Source organism: Podarcis muralis, chromosome 16 (assembly GCF_964188315.1).
Source record: "Podarcis muralis chromosome 16, rPodMur119.hap1.1, whole genome shotgun sequence".
Taxonomy (NCBI): Eukaryota; Metazoa; Chordata; class Lepidosauria; order Squamata; family Lacertidae; genus Podarcis; species Podarcis muralis.
In genome coordinates, this window is record NC_135670.1 from 13,685,655 (window position 1) to 13,700,023 (window position 14,369).

At 49.1% G+C, this 14,369-nt stretch overlaps 1 protein-coding gene across 4 annotated transcripts in view; it reads right to left on the minus strand.

Annotated features, from left to right (window-relative positions):
• Positions 1-549: 549 nt before the first annotated feature.
• The window catches only part of SYVN1 (synoviolin 1), a 30,669-nt gene continuing 16,849 nt past the window's right edge, over positions 550-14,369 (minus strand). For 2 of the 4 annotated variants that reach the window (XM_028709147.2, XM_028709146.2), the window contains exons 8-16: positions 13,414-13,513; positions 12,258-12,323; positions 11,947-12,063; positions 11,172-11,338; positions 10,761-10,913; positions 10,444-10,566; positions 9,455-9,641; positions 7,006-7,169; positions 550-5,655 (exon numbers count right to left, since the gene is read on the minus strand). In XM_028709147.2, coding sequence (XP_028564980.2) covers positions 5,501-5,655; positions 7,006-7,169; positions 9,455-9,641; positions 10,444-10,566; positions 10,761-10,913; positions 11,172-11,338; positions 11,947-12,063; positions 12,258-12,323; positions 13,414-13,513 — 1,232 coding nt within the window. In that variant the 3' untranslated portion in view covers positions 550-5,500. Of the gene's footprint in view, positions 5,656-7,005; positions 7,170-9,450; positions 9,642-10,443; positions 10,567-10,760; positions 10,914-11,171; positions 11,339-11,946; positions 12,064-12,257; positions 12,324-13,413; positions 13,514-14,369 lie in introns of those variants that run through there. The other 2 variants (XM_028709148.2, XM_028709149.2) reach the window with 2 other exon arrangements.

Sequence of the window (14,369 nt, forward strand, 5' to 3'; positions counted from 1 at the left end):
CTCTCAAGGCAAATCTAAAAAATGCAGTATAAACACCGATAACTGGGAAACACTGGCCTGCGAGTGCTCCAATTTGAGAACAGCCTTTACCAAAGGTGTCACGGGCTTTCAAGACGCTGGAACTCGGGACGAAAGGGAGAAAGGTGCTAAGATGAAGACACGCTTGGCAAACCTTCCCATGATCAACTCCCGTCCAGAAACCTCTGTCCCCACTGTAGACGGACATGTGGATTCAGAATTGCCCTCCACAGGCACAGACTCACTGTTAAAACTGTGTTCATGGAAGGCAATCTTACTCAGCTACGAGTGGTCGCCAAGGAAAAAGAAGCCTGTCCATGGAGGTAGCACACAGCCATTGTGGCTAGCAGCCACAGGGAACCTTATCCTTCATGAATTTGCCTAATGCTGTTTCAAAACCATGCAAGCCATGGGTTGACTTCCTTTTGTCTATCCCAAGTCTTCCAGCCTTCAGCTCTTGGTATCGGGAGGTAGAGAAAAACCCTTTCTCAGCTACTTTCTCTGCACAACAGAATTACAGATAACACACCATTTTTAATGCAAGTTTTTATTTGACGTATATACACGGTTCAAGCTATTAAAAATTATACAATATTTACAAAAAAATTAAATAATTATCCAAACCTCCTTCACCTCCATGTTAACACACAGCGTTCATATCAACTCCTAAAGGAGCCAAGTTTGACAAAAATAGTAATTATTATTTGCGGCATTCAAAAGGACCCTGAGCCAACTGAACACCACTGATGTTAAAAATAAGAAATGAGAACAGAGGTATAGATTCTTCCCAAAGCAATTCCCTTCTCCCAGGTGACACAATTTGAAAACAGATTTTTCTTCTTAAATGACATATTACAGGTTTAATCCAGGTCATACTCGGGCTGATCCATTCATAGCCATGATGGGCATTGGATAAAACCCAATGAATATGACATGTAAACAACAACAAAATGGCAATCGCTTTTACAAAATACCATTTCCTGCTCCCACTCCCACTATTTATGTAAAGGGGGAATCCAGCAGCTGTAGGATTTCCGCTATCCCTTTGACTAGCCATCTCATTTGGTTAAGACCCGGAATGCAGAAGTCAAACCTGGGAGGCTGCTTTGTTAAAATGCATGTAATTATCTGTTCCAAAACCCATGAAAGTTGCAGAAGAGGCTGTGAGGAAGGTAACACAATCTGGCCACTTTCAAATGTGTTTTTGGAGGTGTGGGGGAAAAGGCCACTTGGCTCTCGTTTTGTACACAAAATCAAAAGCTTTTTTTAAAAAAAGGGAGGGGAGGGAATCATATGGGTAATAATATGCTGAGCAGCTGCAAACAGGCCACAAAAACCCAAAGCCTCCTTTTAAGTCAGGGATAGGGGAGCCTGCGGTCCTCTGGGTGTTGCTGGGCTCCACCTCCCATTGATCAGAGAGATGGGGAGTCCAGCGACATCACAGGTTCTGCATGCCTGTTGGTCTTCAGGGGGTCACTTGTGTGGAAACAAATCCTCCATTTCAAATCGCAGCCTCCATGACGGGCTGTGTGCACTGCCAGGAGCAAGGAAAATCCACTGGCAAGACACAGCAATCGCAAGCACACCTCTCTCCCCTACTTCTACCCTTTCTGCCAACTTTTCTTCTGTTTACAGCAGGTGTTGGAGAATTTTGGCCTTCCAGATGTTGCTGAGTAAGAGTTTCCATCCTCTCAGTCACCACCTGCTTGCAGGGACATCAGCAACATCTAGATCGGCGTTTTCCAAACTTGGGTTCTCCAGCTGTTTTTGAACTAGTGTTCCCATCATCCCCAACCACTGGTCTTTGCAAGCTAGGGATGATGGGCGTTGCAGTCCAAAAACAGCTGGAGACCCAAGTTTGGGAAACACTGATCTTGAGCGCGAAAGGTTCCCCACACCTGAATTACAGGTGCTGTCACTCGTGTGTGTGTCTTGGTTTTTTGCTCCTCTAAATTTTCCCTTTCCTGCTGCAGAAGGGAACACATCCATTGCACACCTGAGCGATGGCATTCACTCACTGAAAAAGCAGGTGGCCGAGCTTGCTTCAAAGTGCTATACAATGGCATTATTTGATCTCAGGTTCATTCCTAGGCCTGGGCAAAACCCGCATAGCAAATGGAAGGGAGAGCCACCAACTGCACCCCCTGGCAGAATCCAAACTGATGGGGTCAGACCATCAATCCTGCCTGCCCCCTTAAGAGAATAGGCTCTAGGAATTATACCCCAGTGAGGAACCGGCAATCCTCCAAAAGTTGCTGTATTACAACTCACATCATCCCTGACTGCCGGCTTTGGCTGATGGGAGTTGGAAGTCCAATGAGACATGGAAAGTTGGCAGGTTCCCTATCTCTGGGCTTACATGTAACACACCTCCAAAGCATTGTAATATGGGTTCCTTGAAAAGTCAAAGTATCAGGAAGGGTACTGGCAGAAAGGCCACAGCACAATGTGGGAAATGGGGGGGGGTATGGATAACAGAGCCCTGGGTTAGCAGGACACAGCATAGAAAGAGCAGGAAGGAATTTGAAGGGTGAGATTTCAACCTGGCTGCCTTGTGCTACCCACAGCAAGCTCTCCCACCCAAAAAAACTCTCGCCAGGCATTAAGACAAGGTCACTGGACATTTTCCAAGATGGTGATATGTACTTGATTCAGGATTATTATTATTATTTGCACATGTAGAGCTTCCTGAAACAGAAAGGCTGTTCAAGGGTCCATGTGCAAAACTGCTCTACTACAGATAGTCTTTCAATGCTATAATTAGAGCATAACATTCTACCTCCTGGGGGATGTATGCCAACTTTCTTAACATTAGCCACATACTGCCAATGCACATTCCAAAAGGAGACGGGAGCCATGTTCTCCTCCCAATGTTACAAAATTGGATTCGCAGGGGAGGTGTGGACAGGAGAAAGTCACTTGTCAGTCATTGCTTCTTGCCTTCCTCAAAAGGGCAGGTAGTTTGCAGAGATGTGCCCACTGTGTCAGATTTAGGACACCTTATTACAAAGCGTGGCACGTGCTAACTTTCTCCTATCTGCCAATTCTGTAAATCCACCTTCGTTTTACTGAGCAGAGAGGACAAAGGGAGAACCACCCTCAGAAGGCTTTTCCAAAATTTGGAAAGATGAAGCTAACAGGAGCCGTGATCAAAGTCTTTTATTGAAATCAATACTTTAAGCCACCCTTCCCATAGACTCTTCCCACAACCACCACCTCAAATCTAAACTGATTGGTTTCTTCCTCTTCTGTCGAGTAAGAAACGTGAATACTGCATGTCACAATGCCCTAACCTGTCTTGAAGTGGGACAACTCAGACCCCAAAACAACTTGGAAGTTACAGGAAGGTGGCCCAGTTTCTCTGAAAAAGAAGAAATCTGAGGCAGTCTAGCATCAAATATAGATGGTCCTACAGGTGGTGTCCCAGGAATGAAAACAGAATTAAGCAGGCATCTTGCCAGGAGGTGGGATTTCATATTCCATGAGCTGAACAATTCAGCATTTTGCTGGGAGCATGGGGTGTTTCAGTGAGAAGGGGCGGAGACCCTTGGCACCATCTCAGGGACAGGACAGTGTTTTCCACCCTGCAGGGGAGCAGGGACCCCAGAGGGAGCCTGACAGCTTCAGACTGTTTACAGCATGGGGGTCCCAAGTGCAGGGAAAAAGCACACACTGCTTTTCTCAATTAGTTTCTGAAAACGGCCTGTTCTTTTAAAGCAAGGGAGAAAGCATCACACTCAAGAGTCTTGTCCCCACCAACCCCACTGCAAAGCTGGAGATGAGTGCACTGTGATGCAGAAGCAGGCAATCGCCTCCAGCCCCTTAACCCCACTCTTAGAATAGCTGCTCAGGTAACATGGGGGCCCTGCCTTTGGGAAGGGAAGCCCCATCACAGGCTCCGCTCCTCTCCCTGCCGCCTTTCAGACAGCTTGATTAAGCGTAGCTGGGATCCACAAGCTGATGGACATTATTGTGAAGACGCCAGAAAGGAGGCGTTGTTATTCCCAGAAATGAAGCCCGACAGACACAGGCAGGAACATCTCAAAAGGCCTGTTGCCCAATGCCGGCAGCTTCAGGAGCTGAGGAAGGGGAGGGCCTGTTGCCTGTGGCGACTCTCAAATAAGCATTTGCTGGGTCTGAGCATTTGGAAAAGAGAGAGTGAGCAGGGGCTGCAAAGAAGAGCAGGCAAACCTGGAATTAATGGAAGCAGAGGAAGAGGGTGCCAGAACTGGAAACGCAAACCACCACTGGGAGGACTCGGTGGCTGACGTTCTACTTAACCAACGTGCTTTCAGATGCTCTCAGATGTCCTATGGTGCTTACATTTGTTCTAACTTTCTCAGGATTACACCCACAGCCTGCCACATATTGTGCGTGCTCAGAACTTGGGACTCTGGATTAGGCGTTTCAAGGCCCACACAGGCTGCAGCCGAAAGTCAACTAACACCTGGTTCTAGCCCTTTGAAGCAGCAGAGGGGCAAGGTAGACGGGTGGCCACCTCGGAGGGCACATCCCATCTTCCCCTGTAACCCTCTCACAGCAGGACCCCAGGACCTCCTCTCCATCTACTGCTGCTTGGAGGAATCCTTGTTTAAAAGTCAGGTAAGGGAGTACGAAATAGTTTTAAAATCGCAAGCCGTATGCCCACAGAGGGGAGAGCAATCGCTACAGACTCGCACTCTCTGCTGCCAAGAATATGCCTCCTCTCAACCTGAGCTCAGAGAGAGCCAGCAAAATTAAGCATTGAGGTGACCTGCCGTTTCCCCAGGGGGTGTGTGTGTTTGTTTGGGAGGGTAAAAAAGACCTTGTGGTGGGATGCTGTGGCCTTAAAACAGCTACTGTGAAAAAGCATCTACAAAAATGTCAAGCATATGTTCCATTCAGTTGGCCTCCATGCCCCCACCCCAAAATTGAAAAGGCTGCTTTGCTCAGAAATATCCAGCGAAGGACCCACCTAAAAATCCCGCCGCAGAGTCAGAAATGGAGAACTAAACAAACAAAAACAAACTGCCCGCAGGAGAAGCCACCCTCCAAAACTGTTGATGGGGAAACCCTTTCAGCCAGGTGTGCAAAAGGTGTGCAAAAGGGAAGGAGGGCCTTCCTCAGGCTGCTCCCGTGGTGTAAGAGTCCGTCTGGCTGAGACGAGACAGACTCGGGAACTAGAGGCATTGCTGTCCTTCTGCGAGGGGGTCAGAATAAGACTGGTCTATGTTGTAGGATGGACAGTCGCTTTCTTTTAAGAGTTAGAAATCAAGGCAGAGTCAAGTTTTGGAGGTGCGTCCCCCTCCCACCCTCTCCGGTCCTGCAGAAAAGTGTGCCCCCCCCTCCCCAGAGGCGGCTGTGTATCGCATCAGCACTCAGTAGCGCAAGTAAAAGGCATCCAGGTCTCCTTTCTCTCACCGCATGTTGCTTTTCTTCGTCTTTTTTCTTTTTTTGGAAAAGGGAAAGAAATAGCACAGGCTGGGAGGGGGCAGCAGGGACATCAATGGGAGGAGGAAGGAGGGAATTCCAGTTTTTGAAGTCGGCGCCTGCGCAGCTCTGCAGTGTCTGGTTCCTCTGGGGAAGATTGAGCTCCATCCTGCTCCTGGCCAGATGGCTCTGTGTAGGCCTTGGCACCGGCTGCTGCTGGGGACAGATCTGGGGAGGGAGAAACACCACAATGTTGGGGGTCTGTGCCAAAACTGGCACAAACACACAAGGAGGTAGCGTTCCTCAGCATCAAGTTTCTAGTCTTTTTAGTTCAAAGTGTGTTGTGTGTGTGTCTTACAAAATTTATATACTGCTTGAATGCAAAAAACAAACCCTCAAAGCAGTTTACACAAAAAATTAAGTAAATCAAATACTTGTTGTTTCAACTCAGCTGGAAATTGTTGTAGTACAATTTGTTTTAGGGGTTGTCTATTTCCATTCTCCTCCTAACTTCATTGCTGTTTTTGTTGTCTTATTTTATAGTCTTATATTATTTATGGCGTGGGGACGCAGGTGGCGCTGTGGGTTAAAGCCTCAGCACCTAGGACTTGCTGATCGAAAGGTCGGCGGTTCGAATCCCCGCAGCGGGGTGCGCTCCCATTGCTCGGTCCCAGCGCCTGCCAACCTAGCAGTTCGAAAGCACCCCCGGGTGCAAGTAGATAAATAGGGACCGCTTACTAGCGGGAAGGTAAACGGCGTTCCGTGTGCTGCGCTGGCTCGCCAGATGCAGCTTGTCACGCTGGCCACGTGACCCGGAAGTGTCTGCGGACAGCGCTGGCCCCCGGCCTATAGAGTGAGATGGGCGCACAACCCTAGAGTCTGGCAAGACTGGCCCGTACGGGCAGGGGTACCTTTACTTTTTTATTATTTATGGCAGGGCTGTAACATTTATTATTTGCTATGTTCCCTGGACTCTGTTGGAGGAATAGCAGGATACAAATGTTTTAAACAAGCAAATATTATTCCATTTTAAAATAAAAGCCATTCATTCTACACCCATACCTGCATCTGAAACAGGCTCCCCTGTCCACTGATCAGGGCAATTCTTTCCATCCTTACCCCCCTGGCCAAATCTTTTCTAAGTCACCCTTGGTGCACTTGAACTCAGTAAACACCGCATTCCCCAAGGCTGACCAAGTCCTGACTGTCAAAATGCAGAAAGTGGGGGCTATGTTACTTCTGTGATACCCCCACTAAACATTTCATTAGCATCAGCAGCATGCTAAAGAGAACCAGTAGCCAGGAATCCAAAACCCAGCAGCTTCAAAGAAGTAAAATGTGTTAGAATCATAGAATCACAGATTGTAGTTGGAATCACAGTTGGAAGGGACCTTAGGGTCATCTAGTCCAACCCCCTGCAATGTGGAAATCTTTTGCCCAATGTGGGGTTCAAACACATGATTAAGAGTCTCATGCTCTGCTGATTTTAAGCTAATAAAGCTGGGGATCCTGGCATGCTGCCCGCAACTGTATCCCACTTTCAAAAGCAACATCTCAGCTCCAATTGACTCTGGCTACCTGCTTGATCTGCCACGTCTCTCTCTTCTGCAGGTGAAGAGGTGCTGTCTGCAGACTGGAAAGTGGTGGTGGCGGGTTCACTTGTGCCAGGGACAGGGCTGGGGGTCTCCGAAGGGGGTGCTGAAGCAGCTGGGGCACTTGGTGGCTGCGCAGTTCGGGGTGTCCTGCGAGAGACAGAGAGGTAAGAGATCCAGCAGGCAAAATGCAAGAACTGTGTCAAGATCATACACTCATCCACACACACACAGGCAACCTGTGACGTACTAGCTGGGCTTGGACATGATACCGCTTTCCCACTTCAATTCTCATTTTATAGATGTAGGAAACCAAATGGTTAAAAAAAATCAACTAGGAACAACAGATTGCCATCAGATGCACACAACACAGTCTGCACATCAGTGGCTGAAGAAAAGACTAAGAGGAAACTAACAGCTTACATACTACCATAAGCCTGGGGGGAGAGCTAGAAAATGCAAGTTTATGCAACAAGAGAAGTCAAAAGTTGAGGCCTGTATAAATAATCTGGTTCATCATAATAATATCGGAATACACATTATACTTCTATTACTAGCAATGTTTATACCCTGCCCTCTTAGTCAAAAAGGCTCTCAGATCGGAAAACAGACATCGTCCCTGCCTTCAGGCTCACCATCTAAAAGACATGCTGCCAGAGGAAAAAGGAATGGAAGGGAGGAGGGAAAAGCAAGCTCAGGCACAAATTCTTCAGATCATAGCCAAAGTCAGTGGTGGTTCCACTTCTACTTAAGTTGCACAATCTATTCTGCTATTGCTACTCATGGAGAAGGGGCAGCATCCCCAATCCTTGGCTCTCATTTAGTCAGCCTTCTGGCTTTGTAGGAAGCTGAACTCTTGAAGCTACAGTGGTGCCTTGCAAGACGAAATTAATTCGTTCCGCAAGTTTTTTCTTCTTGCGAGTTTTTCGTCTTGCGAAGCACGGTTTCCCATAGGAATGCATTGAAAATCAATTAATGCGTTCCTATCGAAACCAACTTCAGACCAGGTCCGGGGACAGTCTGTCCCCCGACCTCTTCTGAAGGCTGGGGGGGGGGACCAAGGGCTTTTCTTCCCACCCCCAGCATTTTAAAAAACCCCGGGACAGCGGGGGACGTCTCCGCTGCCCGGGGCGATCTTAAAATGCTGGCGGGCGGGAGCGAAGCCTCCGCTGCCGCCCGCCAGCATTTTAAAAAGCCCCGGGACGGCGGGGGACTTCTCCGCTGTCCCGGGGCGATTTAAAAGCCCCCGGGAAGGCAGGCAGGGGGGACAAAGACTTTTGCCCCCCGCCAGCCTTCAGAAGAGGTCCAGGACCTCTTCTGAAGGCGGGCGGGGTGCGAAAGTCTATGCTCCCCCCCCCCGCCTGCCTTCAAAAGCCGTCCGGGACAGCGGAGAAACGCGCTGCGTTTCTCCGCTCTCCCGGGAAGGCAGGCAGGGGGGAGCAAAGACTTTTGCCCCCCGCCGGCCTTCAGAAGAGGTCCTGGACCTCTTCTGAAGGCCGGCGGGGGGCAAAAGTCTTTGCTCCCCCCCCGCCTGCCTTCAAAAGCCGTCCGGGATAGCGGAGAAATGAAGGCTGGCGGCGGGAGGAGGTCTCTCCGCCCGCCGCCAGCCTTCGGAGGAGGTCCGAGGACAGTGGGGAAGACACGCTGCGCTTCCCCGCTGTCCCGCAGATTTCCCTATGGGCTTTCGTCTTGCGAAGGAAGCCCATAGGGAAATTTGTTTTGCAAAGCGCCTCCAAAATGGAAAACCCTTTCGTCTAGCGGGTTTTCCGTCTTGCGAGGCGTTCGTCTTGCGGGGCACCACTGTAATCCAACACTCTTAAGACTTTCCCTTTCCTGTGGAATTCAAGCAGTCTCACCCTTGCGGGCAGACTTTAGAAGACATCTGAAAGCAGCCCTGTTTAGGGAAGTTTTTAATATTTGATGTTTTATTCTGTTTTTAATCTGTTGGCAGCCGCCCAGAGTGGCTGGAGAAACCCAGCTGGATGGGAGGGGTGTAAATAAATTTGTTGTTGTTGTTGTTGTTGTTGTTGTTGTTGTTGTTGTTGTTGTAGAGAGAGAATATCCAAGTAGGAAATGAAGTTAGGGTAGTTCAGGGGCAGATGAGCGGAACCTCTGGCCCTTGAGATGTTGCTGAACTACAATCCCCATCACCCCAGTCCATATGCCCATGCTTGTTGGGATGATGGGAATTGTAGTTCAGCAACATCTGCAGGGACAAACTAGGCTTGTTCTAGTTTATGACCACCAAAAGCCACCCACGCACCAGGACACACAACCAGCCTGTTGACCTCTAAATACAGTAACTGCTCCAATTCAATGCAACGCCCGCCTACTTTAAGGAAACGAAGGCTTGTCTCAAGGCAGTTCAGTTGCAGAATCAAGACCTGCTGCAGCAAAACGTTGTTGGGGAGCAGGGAGAGAACCAGGGAGATTACCCGATCGTTGCCAACACAGTGAGATACTGGTTGATCTGCAGCATGGCAGCGTCAAGGAGTGTGTGGATGTTCTGCAGGCACTGGAGACGGGCTTCCAAATGCTGCCGCTCATGGCCTTCCATGGCCCGCAGCTCTTCCTCTGTCAGCCCAGCAAACCCAGATGGTGGTACCGGCATCGGAGGGAAACCTTTAGGAGAAGGAAGAACACTGTGCGTATGAGACAAGACGCAGAGCGAAAGAGAGAGAGATCGGCAGGACAAGGAGCCAGACCCTAGAGCACACAGACAGCTAATACCATTCAGATCATCTGTGAAAATGATGGTCGGTGTCCAATGTTATGCCCATTCATTTCAATAGGTCTTCTCTGAGTGGACTAATGTTGGATACAACCAGGGCTTTTCTTTTTTTTCCAGCTGGAACTCAATTCCAGCACCATTCCCATTGTAAGAGAAAAGGGAGGTGTTTGTGTTGAGTTCCAGCACCTCTTTTTCTAGAAAAATAGCATAGGACTCAACTCTTATTCATGGCACCACACCCTACACAGGATCACAGGTTAATGACCAGAAAACAGACATTTTTTGCCATTGGCCCAGCACCACGGAATGCACTTCCCTCTGCCACAATGGAATCAGAAACGACAAACAGACAAATGTTTCTTAATATAGTAACAAAATTGTGCCAACGTGTATATACCAAATTTTTTATGATTACAGTTGCTGCTCGGATCCTGTTATTACTAGATTTTCTGTCCTCATGCTTTTCTACTGGTTTTTATTCTGCATTTCTGTATAGCACTTAACAAGCGTTTTAAATTAAATTTAAATTTAACAATTACCCAAAATCCCACTGTTATAAGCAAAAAGCGAGGCTAATGTTGTGGCACACAGAAGCAGCCACTGGTATGGCCTGCCTCCTCTGCCCAGCCAGGCTGCCATCCACAGAGATGCACACACACGAGGAGGGTCTGTGTTTGGGTTTCTGAGACTCACCAAAGAGAGGTGGGAACGGCATCCCCATCCAAGGCGGAGGGAAGGCAAAACCAGGCACCGTCCCTGCAGGGGCCGCGGTGTCTGATCCGGATGTTGAATCGCCACTGGGCCTCGAGGCGCCTGCTGGGGAAGATGGCAACGTAAACCTCATGGTTGCCCCACAAGCTTAAAGCAAGTTCACACAAGTCTATTCCTCTTCCTGGGCTGCACTCAGTGGGAGCCAACATACTTGACTCAGGGAGCCCAAGGAGCACAGTTCAAGGGATGCTCCCTATAGCAGGGACAAGGAACTTGTGGTCCTTCAGGGGACGCCTCACCTGACGTTTGTGTTCCTGAGGTGGAGGGAGTGGCTGCTGAAGCGTTGTCTGCATTGTTGGGGGGCTGGACGCCAGGCACTGGAGGGAAGGGGCCCATGGGCGGCCACAGAGGGAACATCCCTGGAGGGAAAGGGGGCAGGATGCCTTGGGGAACTGCAGGAAATAATAATAAGAGAGAGATAAACTCAAAAAGATTAGGAGCCACCTTGCAAAAGGAACACCAAGGGTCTTTCACAACCCCGGTTGTGGGAGCTACAGCGCTGAGCTCCCCACATTACTGTGGCGCCTGTGGGAACCCCAGAGCACCACCTGTTCTCTGGTGTTCCTCAGGGGTCACTTGGTGCCAGGAGTATACTGGGGTTAATTCCTGGGAACCAGCCTGAGATGACTCGCCCTGCAGCTCAGACTTACAGTTTGGCGGCTGAGGGATCAGTGGAGTCTGATGCTGCTGCGGCGGCTGCTGCCCTCCCTCCTGTTGCTCAGGGGGCGTCTGCGACTGAGTGGGGAGGGAGGCTCGGAGGACGTCCATCCTGCACGTGGGACAGGTCTGCTGGCGCTGGAACCAGGATCGCAGGCAGCTGTGGAAAGGGAGAGGCAAGCTGGTTGGAGCGAGTGGCTGGGCCGCAACTATTGGCTTAGCACTCTACCTGCTGAAAGCTCTCCTTTGGGCAGGCCCAAGCTGCATCCTCCAATCAAGAGGAAGCGCAGGAGGGGGGAAAGCATCAAATAACACAAAAAGTCTAACAGTGCAATTTTTAAAAAGAGGTCCCAGCTACAAGGACCACAAGCTGCTTTCTGTGCCCCTGATCAGGGGTGGAGGGTTCATTCACTAGGCCTGGTCGCTCCATTACCCTAAGATACAGCACACAATGAATGGAGCAGGCAGGCACCAGCCACTGACTTATTCAGGGTTTGCAAATGCACTCCCCAGAATACCACTGGCAAGCATTCCCCCATCCTCCTCCAGCAGAACGGCAAGGGTTCCCCCACTGATGCTATCCTGTGCGCTCAAGGCTCAGCGCCAACAAGGTCAGGCCCTCCTCGCTTGTCTACCTTCTGTGCTCGGGACCCTGGACAGTGACCACCAGTCCTAGGCTTAACAGTACCAGCTGAACTGTCTCAGTGCTGCATAAAACCCATCTCATACATTCAAGCTTCTACAGTACAGTATCAGCCAGGCTCCTACCTGGTGTGGAATATGTGGTTGCAAGGCAGGCGTTTTGCACCCATTACCATCTCTTCCCGGCAGATAATGCACACGTTGTCCATGGCCTGCAGTTCTTCTGGAGTGGCATCAGGGTACCTGGGGAGGAGGAAAAGGATTGCAGAAGATCATGGACCTTCTTCCCTGCCTTTCACAAGGTCCAGTTTATTGAGTTTTATTTAAGGCTCCGGCAAACCATGAAAGCTCTGCCCTGCCCCCTCACCTCAGCAACCCAAACTTGGAAAGGAGAACCACTTTCTACAGCCCTCACCCCATTCCCAATGAATACTCACAGGGTGTTCATGTTGCGAATAGCTCGGCGGGACATGATTGCATCTGTCACAGCTTTCTTGAACTGCCTGGATGTACATAAATGAGAATCAAGTCTATCACTGATTTGAAAAGTCTTACCAAAACATCTTAAGAGAATACTGGACAGGACACCCTTGGGTTAACATCTTGCCTAGTTACTGAAAACCTGTGTGTCTGACTCCTGATTTTGTCCAAGATAGCTGCTCTGAATGTTATGGCTCTAAATCCTTTCCCCTGGGCTTCCCTTCTCCTGCTTCATTTGCTGATGCTGCTCCCTCATCCTCCTAGTCCCTATTATTTAATGTAATTGAGCCAAAACACATGCAGACTGAAATCACTGTGTGTTCTTTCCCTAGCTGCCTCCATCTCCACCCCCCCTTAACTGTTTCCCTGTATCAGTTTCAGCCACATGGGGCACAGGTCTGTCAAACCTGCTCAATATAAAATGCCACGTACATAGACTGCACTATAAAAATCATAATCTAGCAGTAATAAACTACAGGTGGTTTGGGAACACACCAGCAAACAAGTGCTTTTGTTTTAATAAAATTCAGCCTTGCTTTAGCTGTTCCAGGTGCATATGATGCTGTACTCAAGAGAAACAAGCATCTTCCCCAGCTGATGAGAAAGGCGAGTTTCTTGATGTTGGTTTATTCTCTAAATATTTTTTAAAAAAATTGTAAAATGGTGCTTTCATAAGCCAGTGTGGTGTAGTTAGAGTATGGGACTAGGACGTGGGAAATCAGGGCTCAAGCCATCTTCTTGGTTATGAAGCTTGCTGAGTGACCTTGGGGCCAGTTGTTGCCTCCGAGGTCTAACCCCATGTGACATGGGGAGTGGGGGGGATTGATGTCTGCTACCTTGAGCTCTGTGGAGAAAAGGTGGGATATGAAAGAGGCAAAAAGCACTAGCAGGTGATCTAAGGGCACCATCCTCATTGCTTCCACAGATGCGACAGACAGTAAGCATGAACGTTATCTCTCTTCAAATGGCATTGGCCCAAAGTGCCTCCCCTCTCCCAAGACTCCGGCTATTTTCAAGCCAGAGGACTTATTTCCTACACATGTGTATCCCTACAAGCAGACTGACACATGCATTCGCAAGCCCGCGCATACGACGATGCCAACCACATCTCACCTCATAGCCAGGTACATGGGTCGGATGGCAAACAGCGGGAAGGTGTGCACTTTGATCATGATGGTCATGAAGGCCATGTACAAGAGGACCTTGATGAATCCTGCAGAAGAGGTGGAGGAAGAAAGAGGGGGTCAAGCCAGCACGTAAACCTTCACGTTGCCAAGAGGCAAATCCTTCCCGGCAACCAAACCACAGATGCTCCATGTCCTCTTCTCACCAGGGAATTGGCTCAGCTGTCACAAATCTAACCGCCCCCCCAAAAAAAATATTGCCTTGATTTCTCCACGAGGAGTTGCCACTAGTTCCAGGAGAAGGTAGATCTTTAAAGCCCTACATGGCCTCGGCCCTAAAGGAGCGTCTCCACTCAGCATTGCTCAGCCAGGACACTGAGGTCCAGTTCTGAGGGTCTTCTAGAAGTTCCCTCACTGTGAGAAGTGAAGCTACAGGGAACAAGAAGAGGGCCTTCTTGTTAGTGGCGCCCACCCTGTGGAACACCCTCCCATGAGATGTCAAACAGATAACCAATTATATGACCTTCTGTAGACATCGGAAGGCAGCCCTGAAAGCAGTTTTTAATGTTTGATATTTGATTGTGTTTTTATATTTTACTGGAAGCCAACCAGAGTGGCTACAGCATACAAATAATCGAATTATTACTACTACTTTTATGGCTGGCATGTGCAGAGAGGCTGCTTTGTGCCCACCCGGCCAAGCCCCACCAAGGATCGCCACAGGGCAGAAAAGTAACTCTAAGGCAGGAGCCCATTGTCTGCTTTCTTTGGCCAGGAGCCCCTCTTACCTAGGAAGCCGCTTTATATTTGATCGTTCTGTCATTCATTTATCATTTTATTTGTATGCCGCCTTTCCATAGTTAAAACAGTGCTCAAGGCGGCTTGCAACATGACAAGATTTACATTATCAGACCCTGGGATCATCTAGCTCAGTATTACAACAAC